The sequence below is a fragment of the Crinia signifera genome, chromosome 6, assembly GCF_055691185.1.
Source record: "Crinia signifera chromosome 6, ASM5569118v1, whole genome shotgun sequence".
Taxonomy (NCBI): Eukaryota; Metazoa; Chordata; class Amphibia; order Anura; family Myobatrachidae; genus Crinia; species Crinia signifera.
In genome coordinates this window covers 141566535-141582360 of record NC_139222.1, presented here as the reverse complement: position 1 = coordinate 141582360, position 15826 = coordinate 141566535, and the positions used below count along the sequence as shown (strand labels likewise).

Here is a 15826-nt window from a genome sequence, read left to right as displayed (position 1 = left end):
AACGACCCCCATAGAGGGAGAATAGAATAGGTGGCAAGTGTAGCGAGCCACCGTGCCCACACCATGGCGAGCGCAGTGAGCTCACAAAGGGCTTTGTTGCGCTCTCCCCGCTGTCTGAGTCCGGCCAGTTGGGATCCCGACTGTCGGGACCATAAACCACACCTGAATCTGAGGAGTGTACTTAACACAACTCTAATCTGACCTGATTTATTTTGGGTGATATACTCCAAACAACTGCAGGTACTAGCATTATTCTGTATCTTTAAGAATCGGGGTTATCTTGGCACGTCCTTTGCCCATAAAAGAGAAGAAATGATCTTCCATCTCTGGTTTTCTGTGAGAGTTGTTTTTACATGAAGATGAACATTTACGTACTTGCTCTGTTATAGGCTGTGTGCCTGGAAGGGTAGAGCTGAAACCCAGCTGCTGGCATAATTCTTTCACTAGTCTGTCCTCTATGGACATTGCCACCTGGTTATCCTTTTTGGTTCTTTGGAAGACTGTGTACCCGAGATGATCTTGGTTGTCACTAGAAGAGTCTATGCCCGTACAGTGTGGAAATTCTTTTACAAGGAAGTGATTGTGACATGGCAGGAAAAGAGGTGGGCATCTGTTTTAAAACACAGGAAAGCATTCTATTAACAGAAGCTGGTTTGTGCACATCTCCAAGACATACTTCTCATATTACGACTCATCCTTGGTGGGATCTGGGTGATAGGTCGACATGCACAAGATCGACATAGACAAAATATTGACGTGGCAATGATTGACACGTTTTAAATCTTATTTCATACTTTACCATCCATGTGGATTACGATTAGAAACAGTAAAGTTGCCTGATGGTGGTAAATAAAGTCCCGAGACATGGCAAACAAATATAAACACAAATTATTTTTTCACATGCTCAAGTGTCGACATTGACCTAAAAAAGTGAAACCCTTGTGTCAATCTCTTTTGTAGGCTTTTTCCAGTGTTGTCATTGTGTTTGTTGACTTAGACATTGTCAACCCTATGATACCCATCCTCAGTATAGAGAGAGGTGGGTTGCGCCAATCGCACAGGACAATATTTATTTCTTGAAAGAGGACCCCTCCAATAACAATATGAATGATCTTAATTTGGAAGTGTGCTACCACTAGATAATAGGACTATTGACAATAGAAAGAAGAAAAAAGTTTGTCATATGCACCTGATTATATTTAAAATAAAACTTTTTATATAAAAAAAAAAATTTATATATATAAAACGGCAAAATAAAAAAAGAAACACGTGATACATAGAATAGAATAGAATAGAAAAGGTGTGAAATAAAAATAAGGTTGCGGGCAGGCAGTGCACTGAAAATGTTGTCACCCACTAGCGTCTTTCTGGCTATTAATAAACACCTTTTTAATGTATATATATTTGATATATTTGATATATATTTGATAAATTGTGATTATCAGCAAAAAATATTTATATGATGTAAAGAGAGCCTCTCAAAAATATGCAGCAGTATATGTATTGGTATTTGTAACATGCTCACTGGCAGCATTGTTGCAATAAAATAGTTACTTTGTTGTTGCTTAAGGTCCATACACGCGATTTTGCCCAGTGTGTATGGAAAGCCGCTCAAACTTGGTGTTTTGAGCAGCTTTCAGCTCAAAATCGCCCAGTGTTTATGGGCCTTAACTTTCACCATCCTCAGTATAGATGTTGAGTATAGTGTGCTATGTGTGACCATTAATCAGACTTCTGGCTTTGTGGACTCATAGGATATCTCTCCCGATAGCACAGAGGGAAAATGCAAGAGCAAGCTCTGAGCACTAAGGGCCTTATTCTAGTTCATTCTTTCTGACAAAATCCTTCTTAGATGGACAAAACCATGTGCACTGCAGGTGGGGCAGATGTAACATGTGCAGAGAGAATTAGATTTGGGTGGGGTTTTACTTCAAAGTGAGATCTATATTGCAGTGTAAAAATAAAGCAGTCAGTATTTACCCTGCTCAGAAACAAAATAACTCACCAAAATCTAATTCTCTCTGCACATGTTACATCTGACCCACCTGCAGTGCACATGGCTTTGTCCATCTAAGAAGGATTTTGTCAGAAAGAATGAACCAAAATAAGGCCCTATGTGAGAGGGAAGGCGCAGTACAGGGGCAGTGGTGAAAGAAGATGTACCCTTAAGTGGTACATCCAGTAAACAGGAGGTGGGATGCCTGGTGGTGGGTGCGGAGAGTATGGCCCATGGGAGAATGTACGGACAGATTGTGAGCAGCAGTTAGGAGGGATACAGACCAAAGCTGTGATAGCGGTTGGGTTGGGCTTTGTGGAAAGGAGAATGGGGTCCATGGAGAGAGTGAGAAAGAGAGAGCAAGGTGAGACAGAGCAGCAGTAATAAGTAATTGCGGAATATAGACCAGAGCTGCAATGAATCTGGAGGCATGGTAATGAAAAGGAGATGGGGTCAGCAAAGGGGTAAGGGCCAGATGTATCAAGCTTCAAAAAGTGATAAAATGGAGAGTGATAAACAACCAGCCAATCAGCTTCTACCTGTCATTTTTCAAACCCAGCCTATAACATGACAGATAGGAGCTGATTGGCTGGCTGTTTATCACTCTACATTTGATCACTTTTTGAAGCTTGATACATCAGGCCCTAAGAGAGCTCAGAGAGAGTACAAGAAACATGAGTCCCCTCAAGGGAGGAAGGTGAAAGGGATATGAGGAGGAGGAGGAGGCAGTGGTAAAAGGTTGTTACTCAATGTATGGTGGATATGGGAATGGCTAGAGAGTAGCTGCTGCTTTTTGTACCCAATAACAACGAAACTGCTACTTGGCTGACAGCACTAGATGAATGCAGGGCGATGGCCTGGGGAAGGCAGAGCTTTCACACCCAGGAACAGCAAGCAGCAGTGCAGCAATGCCTGCTGTAATATATATTAGTAGTGCATTAATGTATGCACCGCTTTACAAAGCATATTTAGTCATTCAATCAGTCTCTGCCCCAATCGAGCTTACTATATTCTCACTCTATATTTTCTCACAGACACACGAGGGTCAGTGTGGATCTAGGAAAGCACTCAGAGTGATTTCAGCTCCCCTCTGAAACACACTCTTTCATTGGCCACTGCATAGTATCTGGCAAAAAGAGAGGGCAGAGACTGCTGCTTAGTGACAGCAGCCTCCCCACATCCTCTCCAGCGTAGCCCACAGCAACGTATGGTGGGCTGATAATAGAGTCTGCAATAATTGTACTACGTATGCGATCAATCCCAAAGTATTGTACTATGCATGCAATCAATCTCAATATAATGATTTGTCGGACATGCCAAATCCAATCCACCTGATCCATTATTTTTTGGCCACATCATTCAGTGTATGTGTTGCCATGACTGCCTAACAAATATTTCCCTTAATAATTCTAACACGCACATTATAAGAAATGCACTCTTTGAGTAAAAATATTAGCTGCACCCGTCACAAACTGGTAAAATATATGCGAGGAGGGAATTGCATAGTATATGGGCAAGATAACTTATTAAATATAATTTTTTACTCATATATTTAGGTTTCTTGTCACCGACCTTGCAAAGCTTCAAACGGGCACTGAAAACTCACCTATTCATCAAAGTACACCCATCCACTGCATAAACTAGTCCTGCATAAACTAGCTGGTTCTCCGACCCCTTGCCTGTTTACATCCTGCTATTTAGCCACACCCACTTGCTTGCACCTCTTGTAATCTGTCTGTCTCCCCTTCCTACTAGATTGTAAGCTCCATGTAGCAGGGCCCTCTTCCCTCCTGTTGTTAAAGCCCTCAACTCTTCACATTTCACTCACAGCTGTCCTATACTCAAACACTCAGTGACCATCTTCGTCTGCATTCTCATCTCCATCATTGGCCTCAAGCCTCTTATAATATGTTTATTGAGTCCTCACTACTTCAATTTTTATCCTGTAATGTGTATTGAACTGTGGCGCTCTTTCTTTGTACTCCTAATTTTGTTATTTATTCAATGTTATGCCAAGTTTTGTCTCCCTGTACTGTTCCTTTGTACGGCGCTGCGAAACACTTGTGGCGCCTTATAAATAAAATTATAATAATAATAACTTAAATGTATTGGTACTCTTTACCTAGAACGGCGCCCACGATGTCCATCGCGGTCATCGGGGGTAAAAAATCGCGGGCATCGCGGCCATCGCATGCACTAAAAAAACGGGTGTGACGCGATGCCCGCGATTTCCCATAGGGATCAATGTTAAAAGTGTCAATGGACGCGATTTTTGTGTTCAATGCCTCAATGCCCGCGATTTTTCCATAGGAAACAATGTTAAATGGGCCACAGAGCCCTAATAGTCCCCCTGAAGCCAGAAATGGCCCGAACAATTGTTAACGCCACCCCACGATCAACGTGAACCCGAAGCGTGGCGAACGCAGCGAGCCCGCGAGGGGCGGCGGTACGCGTCCTCGGACCTTTTCATACTCCCACTATCCACGTCGGCGTGGAGTTGAGAATAGAATAGTGTGGCGAGCGCAGCGAGCCACCGCGCCCGAAGCGTGGCGAGCGGACGCCGATACCTTCACAGGTAAGCGCGTCCCTTCGCGGGCTTCACTGGTATCCGCGTCCCCTCGCGGGGCTCGCTGCGCTCGTATACCTGTGAAGCCCGCGAAGGGACGCGTTTACCTGTGAAGGTATCCGCGTCCCCTCGCGGGGCTCGCCACGCTTCGGGCTCGCTGCGCTCGGCACACTATTCTATTCTCAACTCCACGCCGACGTGGATAGTGGGGGTATGAAAAGGTCGGAGGACGCGTACCGCTGCGCTCACCACGCTTCGGGTTCACGTTGATCGTGGGGTGGCGTTAACAATTGTGCTGGCCATTTCAGACTTCAGGGGGACTATTTGGGCTCTGTGGCCCATTTAACATTGTTTCCTATGGAAAAATCGCGGGCATTGAGGCATTGAACACTAAAATCGCGTCCATTGACACTTTTAACATTGTTCCCTATGGGAAATCGCGGGCATCGCGTCACACCCGTTTTTTAGTGCATGCGATGGCCGCGATGGGCGCCGTTCTAGGTAAAGAGTACCAATGTATTCATTGGCTATCTCCACTAGACATTGTAAAGCTGTACTTGCATACCCAATAGATGGCAGGATATCTCTAAAAGCCTTTTTTTCTCTTCCCAGAATGCCATGAACCTTCCACCAGATAAAATAAGTGTTCTCCGGCAGTATGACCAAGACAAGAAATGGGAGCTGGTGTGTGACCAGGTAAGTTGATTTGCTGTGTAGATTGCATAGACCTCTCAGATAAGTACAACTGAGGCAATCATTTGTGGGCTACAACCAATAACTATGAGAGTGCAACATATCTAATTGCTAACATGAATATGAAAGTAAAATACTGCATCCTGGGGAATATTGGTTCATATCACAATATTGCTTGACATGGAGCTTGGCCAGATGACATATGCACATACAGGAAGTGGTAAGCGCCAGCAGCCTGTGGCTGAGAACAGCAAAGCAATGATGACAGACTATATCTATATGGGGTCTTATGAGGTATTCTGTCCATAGCTAAACACTCTGTTGTTTACATCTAGTTTTTGCCATGTTCTCGGGCATCTCCATATTTTCTCTCTGTAAAATCATACAGAATTACATTTTTACATGGACAAATAGGAAGGAATTACTACACGTACAGTACTCTCCACAACTTTAATAAAATGCAGTTTCATTTTCCTGACTTAAATCTGCCTATCATTTCCAAATCCATATCCGTTCTGGGGTCAGGAGACTTTCACCTGTTATCACCGTGTTACTATGGCTACTAGTACTGATCTGGCCTGTCAATTATATTCCTTGTATTCTACTATCAGGAGAGATTCCAGGTAAAGAACCCACCATCTGCCTACATACAGAAACTGAGAAGCTATGTGGACACAGGAGGGATCAGCCGGAAGGTAAGGTATAGAGCATGTCTGTAACATCCTTTTACTGTAATCAACTGTAATGAATGTATATACATGTCAGGCACCTGTGTGTCATTTACACTGTTTTTACACTGATTTTTACTTTTTGAAGGGTTTGTTTTGTGATTTCAACCAATCTGTGTAGTGTTGTGATGTTCTCCCATGTTTTCCTGGCTGTCCTCCAATGTTCCACAATAATACTGGTAGATCAACTGCAACCTCAGTCCTAATAGTCCATGTTTTCCAGATATTCTAATTGGTGCACAGGTGTATTAATGACTGGAATAGACATTTTAAATCAATCAAGCCAAGTGGTTCTTATATGTAGCCAAATTCTATGTTTCTATCACCATCACATTATTACACCTGTGATACTAAGGAGATCTGTATAACATGCAGTGTTAGCCGTCTTTGAGTTGGGAAACAATTGGCCATACAATTGTCCAATCTGGCCACTTTTCACCCGCTTCCAATGGATTGGGCCGAGAAATTTGTGGAAGAGTAGCCGGATCGGATGTGTTTGACATCTGATCTGATGTGCAGTCCTGTGTGCATCGGAGTCGGAAATTGGACCTGCTTGCAGGTTCTACCTCTGACACAGGCAGTCTATTGGCGGTAGGGAATGGGATTGCATGTGATTTCTGGGCGGTTCATCTGAATTCAAATGCAACTACTCCCTCCTAGAGGTTGCATAAGTGTATGGCCTTAACTCACTACTTACATGACTCCTTTGATGGACCCCAGTGTGTGAGTGTCTATATGCTTATATGTTAGTGAATTTAGGGGTAATTTATCAACACTTGGAGAGCTAAAGGGATAGATGTAAGAAGTATTGTTATGGGGGAGAAGTACCATCAGTTAATTTATGTGTGCTGATACCATTTCTCCCCTATGTATGAAGGAGGATACGCATGCTCGGTGACTATATTGGCGTTGCTAACAACAAGATAGCATGCCAATATACGGAGGACAATGTATGAATGGTCAAAGGCACCAACCATTCTGACATCTGCAGCTACCAATAGGTATCAGCAGAAAGGACAGTGATGTCCCAGGCCGTAGCGTCTGCTGGCTTCAGTCTGCACAGGAGATCACGTGAATGGGAGCTGGCCGGGGTAGAGACACAGTACATTAGGACTAGGCTGATGCGCTGCGGTAGGTCTGGTAGGATGGTTCCACTCCTCCACTTTGGCATCCAAAATTGTAATTTATCTCGACACAGCTGCTTTGTCTTGGTAAAGAGACAAAACAGGAAGCGTTATACCAGCTTGATAAAGGATATAATACATCTAATCCAAACTATCAAGCTCCTATCTGCCATTTTACAGGCGGTGTAAAAAAAATACTTGAACTGATTGGTTAGTACTTTATCTCTCTGCAAGCTTTATTAAATCTCCCCCTAATTATAACCATATAACTACTTGCTGGTTGGAATGAAAATCTAGTAATGCATGTGGCCAAATGATGATCAACCATTTTCTCCCACACCAAACATTAAAACAAATGAGTTAAATCAAACATGGCCATTTTTGTCCGTTTTCCTGTATTTGGGAGTAAATAATTTTCATTTGTGCACATTTATTGCCAGATTTTCATACCATTCAGCTAACTAGTTGGATGGCTGGACAGATAATCTTAATGTGTATGGCCAGATCTAGGGGGTATTCAATCTCCTGCAGCCATCTCCCGATGACAAGTTACAAGAAACCTAAATATTTGAGAAACCGAGAACGGCTGACCCCACATTGAATACCCCCCCTAGTCCTTTGATAAAGTACAAAACTACATTGTGGAAGCAGCTGCATACTGTCATTTTAGTTGCCTATTTTTAGAGGCACATACAGAAAGGTAGAGCTCATTGGGACCACTCTTTGCAGAAATGTTTATTTTCACAAAAACTACACCCACACACACCCCTAGAAATTGTTCAAGTGCAGAGTGATAACGTGCCAACCAATCCGCTCCTGCCATGTTACAGTCTGGGTTCGAAAAAAATTTACAGTCACAGGAGCAGGTTGGCTGATAGGTTATCACTTTCCACTTTATCACTTTTTGAAGCTTAGTACATCTGGCCCTCTGTGAGTTAATACATGCTGTAAATATATATTTTGTTTAGTTCAAGAGGAGGGTCCAGGAGTCAACCCAGATTCTGAGAGAACTAGAAATCTCCCTAAGGACTAATCATATTGGGTGAGTAATATAAGTTATCCCATGTAATACAAGGCTAACACTGCGCCTCACCTCTGTGAGGTGAATTTACCCTAGTGGCTACTAGATGATGCCCAACAGAGCAATTCAAGTGTTGCTCTGTTCTAGGGCCAGATCTAGACTGTTTTTATGGTTCAATATTAATGAAAAGAGATCATCTGGATGCAGTGAGAACTAAGGATGGACAGTATAAGGGGGTGATCGCCTCAATCACCCTCCCCCCCCCCGCCAGATGTGCCACTGCTCCACACAGCCACCAGTGTGGATATTACAGTTATGACTACTGCACTAAAAATGTTTACTTCTGCAATATCCAAAGCCTGGTTTTGGACCAGTAACTAAATCCCCTTTACTCCAATGATGCATAAGGTTTCACACAAAATTATGAATGTAACATTCTGCAGATGGCAATTGATGAGACAGCTAATGCTGCTTTCACACCACAAAACCTGCATAGACCAGGTATTTAAAACGTTTAAAAAAAAAAAAAAAAAGGGACAGAGCAAGTTTAACCCCTTTCCCATCGCATAATAATACCTGGTCTAAAGCAGCATCCCCCCCCCCCCCCCCCCCCCCGGGAAGCAGCCCCCCCACCAGGGAGGGCGAGGAGGCAGCGGGACATCCACTTCCACATCGGGCCCCCGCAGCCCGCTGCCCGCACTCCACTGCTGGAGGTATCAGCCACGGCCGCCCCGGTCCGGGACCTGCAACCAGGTACACCGGCTGGGACAGGGCAGACAGCTGCCCGCAGCCCAGCCTGAGCCGCCCGTCCCGCTCGCCTCCTCAGCGCAGTCCGTCTATCCATACACCCTGCTGCTGGGAGCTTCCCACTGCGCCGCCAGCAGTAGCAGCGGCCCCCACTCTCACCCCGGGCAAGGCAGGACACAGTGCCCCACACACAAGTGTCCGAGAGATGCGGGGATGCTGCTAGGGATCCCGCACTGCTCTTCAGACCAGAGGCGCTGGGTATACAGGGCAGCTGTGAGAACTACTAGTTCTCACTCCCTGTAGGGTCCCGCCACTGATATAATATACACTGCAGGGACCCCCAGCGCAATCATTCCCTTCCCTGCGCTGGGGGGGGGGGGGATACCGTTTCAGACCCGTTCTAGACACAAAAAAAAACCCGTTAAATATAAACGGTAAAAAAAGGGCAATATAACGGTTAATATGTGCGGTCTGAACGGGGCATAATTAGTTGTGGGTAGGCGTATGTCATAAATAAAATATTTAGCCGACAATTCAATTAGTGGTGATGTACAACCACAGTGCATCATGCAGCTTTGGTACGTGCATGTGACAGGCATTGGGAACCATTATTACTTCCGTGGCAAGCATATAATAAGCATCCAATGATAAAGCCTCAAGTACTCTCATGTTCACGTCATTACAGCACTGTTTTTGCACTGTAAATGCACTACTATAGACCTAATTCATGTTTTTAAGGAAAGCCGATGTTCAGACAACGGAGCAATTATCAGTAGACTGCGAATATGCTGTTATGGCACTGCACACATGCCAATGTACTTAGGCAATGCCGCTTGCAGTGAGAATTTAAATGCAGAGTGATTAACAGGAAGGAATTATTTGGTGGAGGTAATATGGAGTGGCAGCATAAAATGCAGACGTCATGGCTATTTTTGAGCTGTGTACCTGCCTTCAGCTGCGATCATGTACACAGAGGAACAAACCACTAGCATCTCTCTGCCACAGGCAGTCTGTGTGACATCAGACTTATTCTGGGCATCAAAGTTCCTCATTACTATGTCAATGCTGCATATGCGCACACAGTTGATGAGGACTTTACAAAGGCTCTGGTGGGCGAGGGCGTCTATATTTTTCTTAGCGGCAGTTTTGCTTGCGAGTCCGTAGGCTGAAAAATTGACAAATATGAATTAGGCCCTATGTTTTGTTCGGCGCTGTATTTTATGTCTGTTATTACTGCAGTACAGATGCTGTAATATCTAGCGGCCTTTGTATAACTTTGTCTTCCTGATCACAGGTGGGTTGAAGAATTTCTAAGTGAGAAGGTTGGAGGCCTAGATGCTCTAGTGGATTACCTGTCTTTTGCTCAGTGCACCTTCCCGTAAGTCAGCACCATTTTCAATATATTATACATATGATCAGATACTTAGACGGGTATGGATCATTCAGTCGACACTCCTTAGGTCGACACCAAAAAGGTCAACAGGCAGAAGATTGACCTTGACTGAAGGTCGACCGGGTCCTTAGGTCGACCGACGGAAGGTCGACAATGCAGAAGGTCGTCAAATATTTTTTGAGGTTTTTTTCTTATGCGTCTAGATCTAGACGTCTAGTTCTGGACACTGTCTAAGTGTACGGCAGCCCCTCACTATGCTCGCTGCGCTCGCCATGCTTCGGGCGCGGTACCTTGCTACGCTCAGCACATTATTCTATTATGCCTCCATGCCCTAGTGGATGGTAGGGCATGAACTACTGCCTGTTCTGGAACCACAGTGGGGAAAAAAAAAATCTGTGTCGACCTTCTGCATTGTCGACCTTCCGCCGGTCGACATAAGGACCCTGTTGACATTCTGCCTGTTGATCTTCCAGTGTCGACCTAAGGAGTGTCGAACTTTCTTGTGCCGACCTATCTTAGACTATGTATTTAACAGTTTTCCCCTACACACTGACTTTACCACCCTCCCCCCATGTCTAAAGCTGCCCATACACGCCCCAAAACGGGCGTGCTTTCCGTGCTTAATTAGCACGGAAACATTGCATTGCATTGCCTGTGCACACGTTGTGCATGCAATGCGATGCAATGTGATGAAGCACATACTTTTTGTACTGTGCGATGAGGTGCCGCGGGAGCGCGCACCTCAAAGCACACATCGGGACAGCCCGCATTGCAGTGTGTATGGGCTGCTTTACATGGATTTCATTTATTGGTACAAAGACATATTGGTAAGTGAACCTTTAACTAATATTGAACCTGGTTTTTGTGTGTGGTGCTTGCAATAGGGAATATGCATGTAGGTTTTATTGTGGCACAGATTGATGCAGGAGGGGACAGCCAGGTCAGTACAAGTCATCATGGGTGGGCAGTGCAGGGTCATGCATGCGTCCTCTCATCATCATGGTCCATGCCATTCAGTGCCCAGATTACCGGCATTCTAATGGGGATGGGGAGGGAGAGTCTAGAGCGCCACCTAGTTTTCCGAAGCTTCCTGGCCAGTTTGAGAGAGTAGGCAAGTATGGATTGAAATGCTGGAGTAACAGTCTCTAAAAGTACATCACAATGGCATATATTGGTGCTAAACACAGTGATTTTCTCTAGGAGAGACTCACCTAAAGCAACATGATGATAAAAGATTTATAGTATCTTCCATACAAACTGACTTCAGATGCTTAATGAATTCATACTTGTCATTATACAAAAAATATCCAGAAAATAATTGCGCACCTCTCACCGTGACTAAGGTGTGTATCTCTGAGTCTACCACACCCTCTGCAACATAACACCTAAAAAAATGAAATACACAAGCTATAGCGCTGTCCTATCTACTGTATATAACAATCAATAGGGACCTCTTTTTATTCAGAAGAAAAAATAAGTTTTCAACTCTAGTCCTCGATTTGTCATCTGGCACTCTATATCACACTTTTTAAGGCATATAGGGCCTGTTATTGAGGTGAGTTGATATACAAAGGGGACCTGTTTTGAAGTTTGTTTGGGTGTATTGCTGAAAAGTTGAAGGGAAGTTGTTGCATAAAAGAAACCCAGATGTGCACATAGGGCTTTTTTTGAAGGTCAGTATGCCCCCACTTTTGGGTCACCTGTATTACCACTGTGAGTGAGGGAGTCGGGAGGTCTTCTGGCAATCCACCCAGCGCACAAAGAGACCCTTGTGTGCACATAGGGCCTTAAACAGAGGTCAGTATTCAGTAATGTGCTTGGGCAGTGGCACCCAGAAAAATTTGGTGTTCGTACTACCAGGAAGGTTCGAAAGGGAGGAAGTATGCTGATCTATGTGTAAAAGAAACTCCTAAGTGCATATAGGGCATTACCACCAGATCAGTGTGGTGATATAGGGTAGATAGGACAGCGCTATGGTTTGTGTATTTAATATTTTTAGGTGATATGTCTATTTTTAGTACTAGCTTTAAGAGTGATAAAAAAAACCATAAAAGGTGCTAATACCGAAATACCGGTGCAATAAAAATAAAGGATATATTTGTCAACTTCATTTTGTACAACCATGAGTTTGAGCTATATTGTTTTAGTTGCCATGTAACAAATACTGTCCTCATCTCCCCATCTCTTCATTGCATTTTCTTTACCATTAAGCTCACTTTCTTTCACAGGTTAGATATGGAGAACTCAGATAATGGTACAAATGAGAAACCAAAGTTGTTACAGAGATCCTTGGAGGACCTAAATATAAGCAGTTCATCCTCTTCCCCCACAACCACCCCGTCAAGAACACGACACCTGACTGCCAGGTAATCCTTTCCTCTTTCATGTGTATGACACCTGACCACCAGGTTACACATTTTGTCTTTACAAATATGACCCCTGACAGCTAGGTAATCCTATATGATGGGAGCACAGCAGGTCCGCCTCCCTGTAGCCCTTTTACAAGTATGACACCCGATTGCGAGACTGTTCAAGGCAATATTAAAGCAAACATGGCAACTGTTTTAGGCAGCAAGATTTGGGTATGGTGTAGGGCAGTAAAATAAAAGAATTCTTAGTACATAGTAAGAATATAAAATGTTCTTGATACAAATACACTAATTTTTATTTATTTTTAATTCCGTAATTTTTATTGTGATTTTTTGAATAAACAAACAGAACACCCAAGACACAGTAAGCATAGGGTGTAATAGACACAGACAAATTCCTCATATACTGAAATAAAGAAACAGGGTGCGTATAAAACATATGATACACAGAGTGTCAATAATAATAAAAATTAGTGTTTGAAGATCACAGTAGATCAAGGGTATTATGTGTGGAGAAAATTAAATGAAGTCGTTTCATCACAGGATATAGAAGTTCCCGTTACCCAAAGGCGCCATTTGGGCTCCAGGAATAGCAGGTGTATACGTACACGTCCACAGTAAAATACCACACTAGAGTGTAGCCAAATATCAACCTTGTGACTAACGTAGTTTGGCTTGGCAATATAATACCCATTAAGAAGGATCAGTATACTATATGTGACATTATATAGTCAAATGTCTGGTCTAGCAGGAGAAATAGAAAATTAACATAACCCATCCAAAAACCCAAAGCAAACCACCCCTATAACCCCCCACCCTGTACAACCCACCCCCAACTAGGCGTACCTGGATCCCTGAAAACGACCCCCCAACTACAAATACACGAATTATAGTAGATAACTTTTAGTTAAACATCACAATAGTTCTCATTTAAAGTGAACACATTGCAAAAACAACTGTTTAAAGCCATTTGTATGCTGCAGTTATTCCCAAACTCAGTCCTTAAGGCATCTTTAACAGCCCTGGTTGTAAGGAATCCATGATTGAGCACAAAGCATAGACGGCAAAATCAAATTTGCTCAGGTACTAATAAAGATACCAGTGCATAGGTATATATGGATATCCTAAAACTTGAACCATTAAGGTCCCTTGATGATTGAGTGTGTGACACATTGTATAAGGGATGAGGGTGCCATTTCTGTTTTTGCCTCTGACAGAAGGATGGCCAGGCAAACCTTTTGGATAATTACCTTCAAAAATGATGTTCCTCCAATGGCATTAAGCATGGTTTAGAGCTGTTTAATCTGTGTCTTATCAGATATCTATACAATCGGGCCACTATGAGAAACTCTCGACACATGAACATCAAGGATGATGTACATGTGTGTATCATGTGTTTGCGGGCAATCATGAACTACCAGGTATGTACACTATATATTTCCAGGGCAAATGCAAAAACATAATGTGTAAATTAAAAACCTAAAGCACATACTAAGCCTGTGTTTAGACACAAAAACATCTACACTACAGTACATCTTAGCAAATATAAGATATACAATGCTAACAGCTGCCATCTTCTCCCATTGCAGTCAGGCTTCAGTATGGTGATGTCTCATCCATCCTGTGTCAATCAGATTACGCTCAGCCTTACCAATAAGAGCCCACGGTGAGTAATGATCGTGAGTTTCCAACTTAATCGTGGTTGTAAAAAATACCAGGGATGCGGACAGTTCTTCCAGGCCGATGGTAAAAAGGGCAAGACTGCCTCCTTCTGCCCGGTTCATGTGGCTGTGCAGGGGGGGCACCATAATCTGGCAGGGTGCAGCTGCTTCACTCTCCAACTCTGTACACAGCACTTAGCAACATATGCTCGGCTGGGAAGAGAGGCTGCTGCAGCGGCTGTTAGTTCTCTCTCCCCGAATATCTTTTCATTGCATTATGATACTGACTATCACAAGTTTTCTGATAACACAAAGCAGCAGTTCACACACAAGATGAGTGCACTTGTGATATTTCTGATGATCTGGTTGAATTTGGGCTGCTCTATCCCACCAACAGTGATTGATTATAGTATATATAAAGGTGATCAGAGACCAGCCATACACACTTTGTTGGCTGCCTTTGACACTGTTGACCACCCTCTCCTGCTCAACACCCTCCGCTCCTTTGGCATCACTGGCACGGTCTTCTCCTGGTTCACCTCATACCTCTCCGATCGCTCCTTCTCCGTCTCCACTCCGAGCTCCTCCTCTCCTACTACCCCGCAGCCAGTCGGTGTTCCCCAAGGGTCAGTCCTTGGCCCTCTCCTCTTCTCCCTCTACACCACCTCTCTGGGCACCCTCATCAGCTCCTATGGTTTCATTACCACCTTTATGCTGATGATATCCTAATCTATCTCTCCTCCCCCGACCTATCCCCATCACTCCTGTCCAAGGTCTCCGAATGCCTCACGGCCATCTCAGCCTGGATGACCCAATGCTTCCTGAAACTAAACATGGCTAAAACTGAACTTCTAATCTTCCATCCCCCGAACATCCCCTCTTCTCCCACTATCTCCCTCAGCATTGGTGAAACCGAGATCACCTCCACCGACCAAACACGCTGCCTCGGTGTCATCATTGACTCCTCCCTCTCTTTCACCCCCCACATTCATGCTCTCTCACAGTCTTGCCGCTTTCACCTACGCAACATCTCACGCATCAGACCATTCCTCTCCACTGACGTGACCAAAATTCTCATTCACTCTCTTGTCATCTCCCGCCTTGACTACTGCAACATCCTTCTCTCTGGGCTTCCTCTCACCCGCCTCGCACCTCTCCAAACCATTCTTAACGCTGCTGCTAGGCTCATCTTCCTCTCCCGCCGCTCTACCTCCGCCTCCCCCCTCTGTCTATCTCTTCACTGGCTCCCCATTCTTTTCCGAGTTCTCTTTAAACTCCTCACCACCACCTACAAGGCTCTCTCCTCCTCCACCACTCCTTACCTCTCTTCACTGATCTCTATCCACACTCCCTCCCGTCCTCTTCGCTCCATCGCTGACCGCCGACTGACCTCTCACCTAATCACCTCCTCCCACTCCCGTGTCCAAGACTTCTCTTGCGCTGCCCCCCTGCACTGGAACAACCTCCCGCCACGCATCAGGCTTTCTGATTCCCTTACCTCCTTCAAGCGCTCCCTCAAAACCTACTT

At 44.3% G+C, this 15826-nt stretch overlaps 1 protein-coding gene across 1 annotated transcript in view; it reads left to right on the top strand.

The window, feature by feature from the left end:
• The window catches only part of FMNL1 (formin like 1), a 64860-nt gene that overhangs the window by 31119 nt on the left and 17915 nt on the right, over positions 1-15826 (top strand). The window contains exons 2-8 of the mRNA XM_083147464.1: positions 5175-5258; positions 5867-5950; positions 8076-8149; positions 10170-10253; positions 12497-12634; positions 13956-14058; positions 14227-14303. Of these exons, the coding sequence (XP_083003590.1) occupies positions 5175-5258; positions 5867-5950; positions 8076-8149; positions 10170-10253; positions 12497-12634; positions 13956-14058; positions 14227-14303 (644 nt within the window). The remainder of the gene's footprint in view (positions 1-5174; positions 5259-5866; positions 5951-8075; positions 8150-10169; positions 10254-12496; positions 12635-13955; positions 14059-14226; positions 14304-15826) is intronic.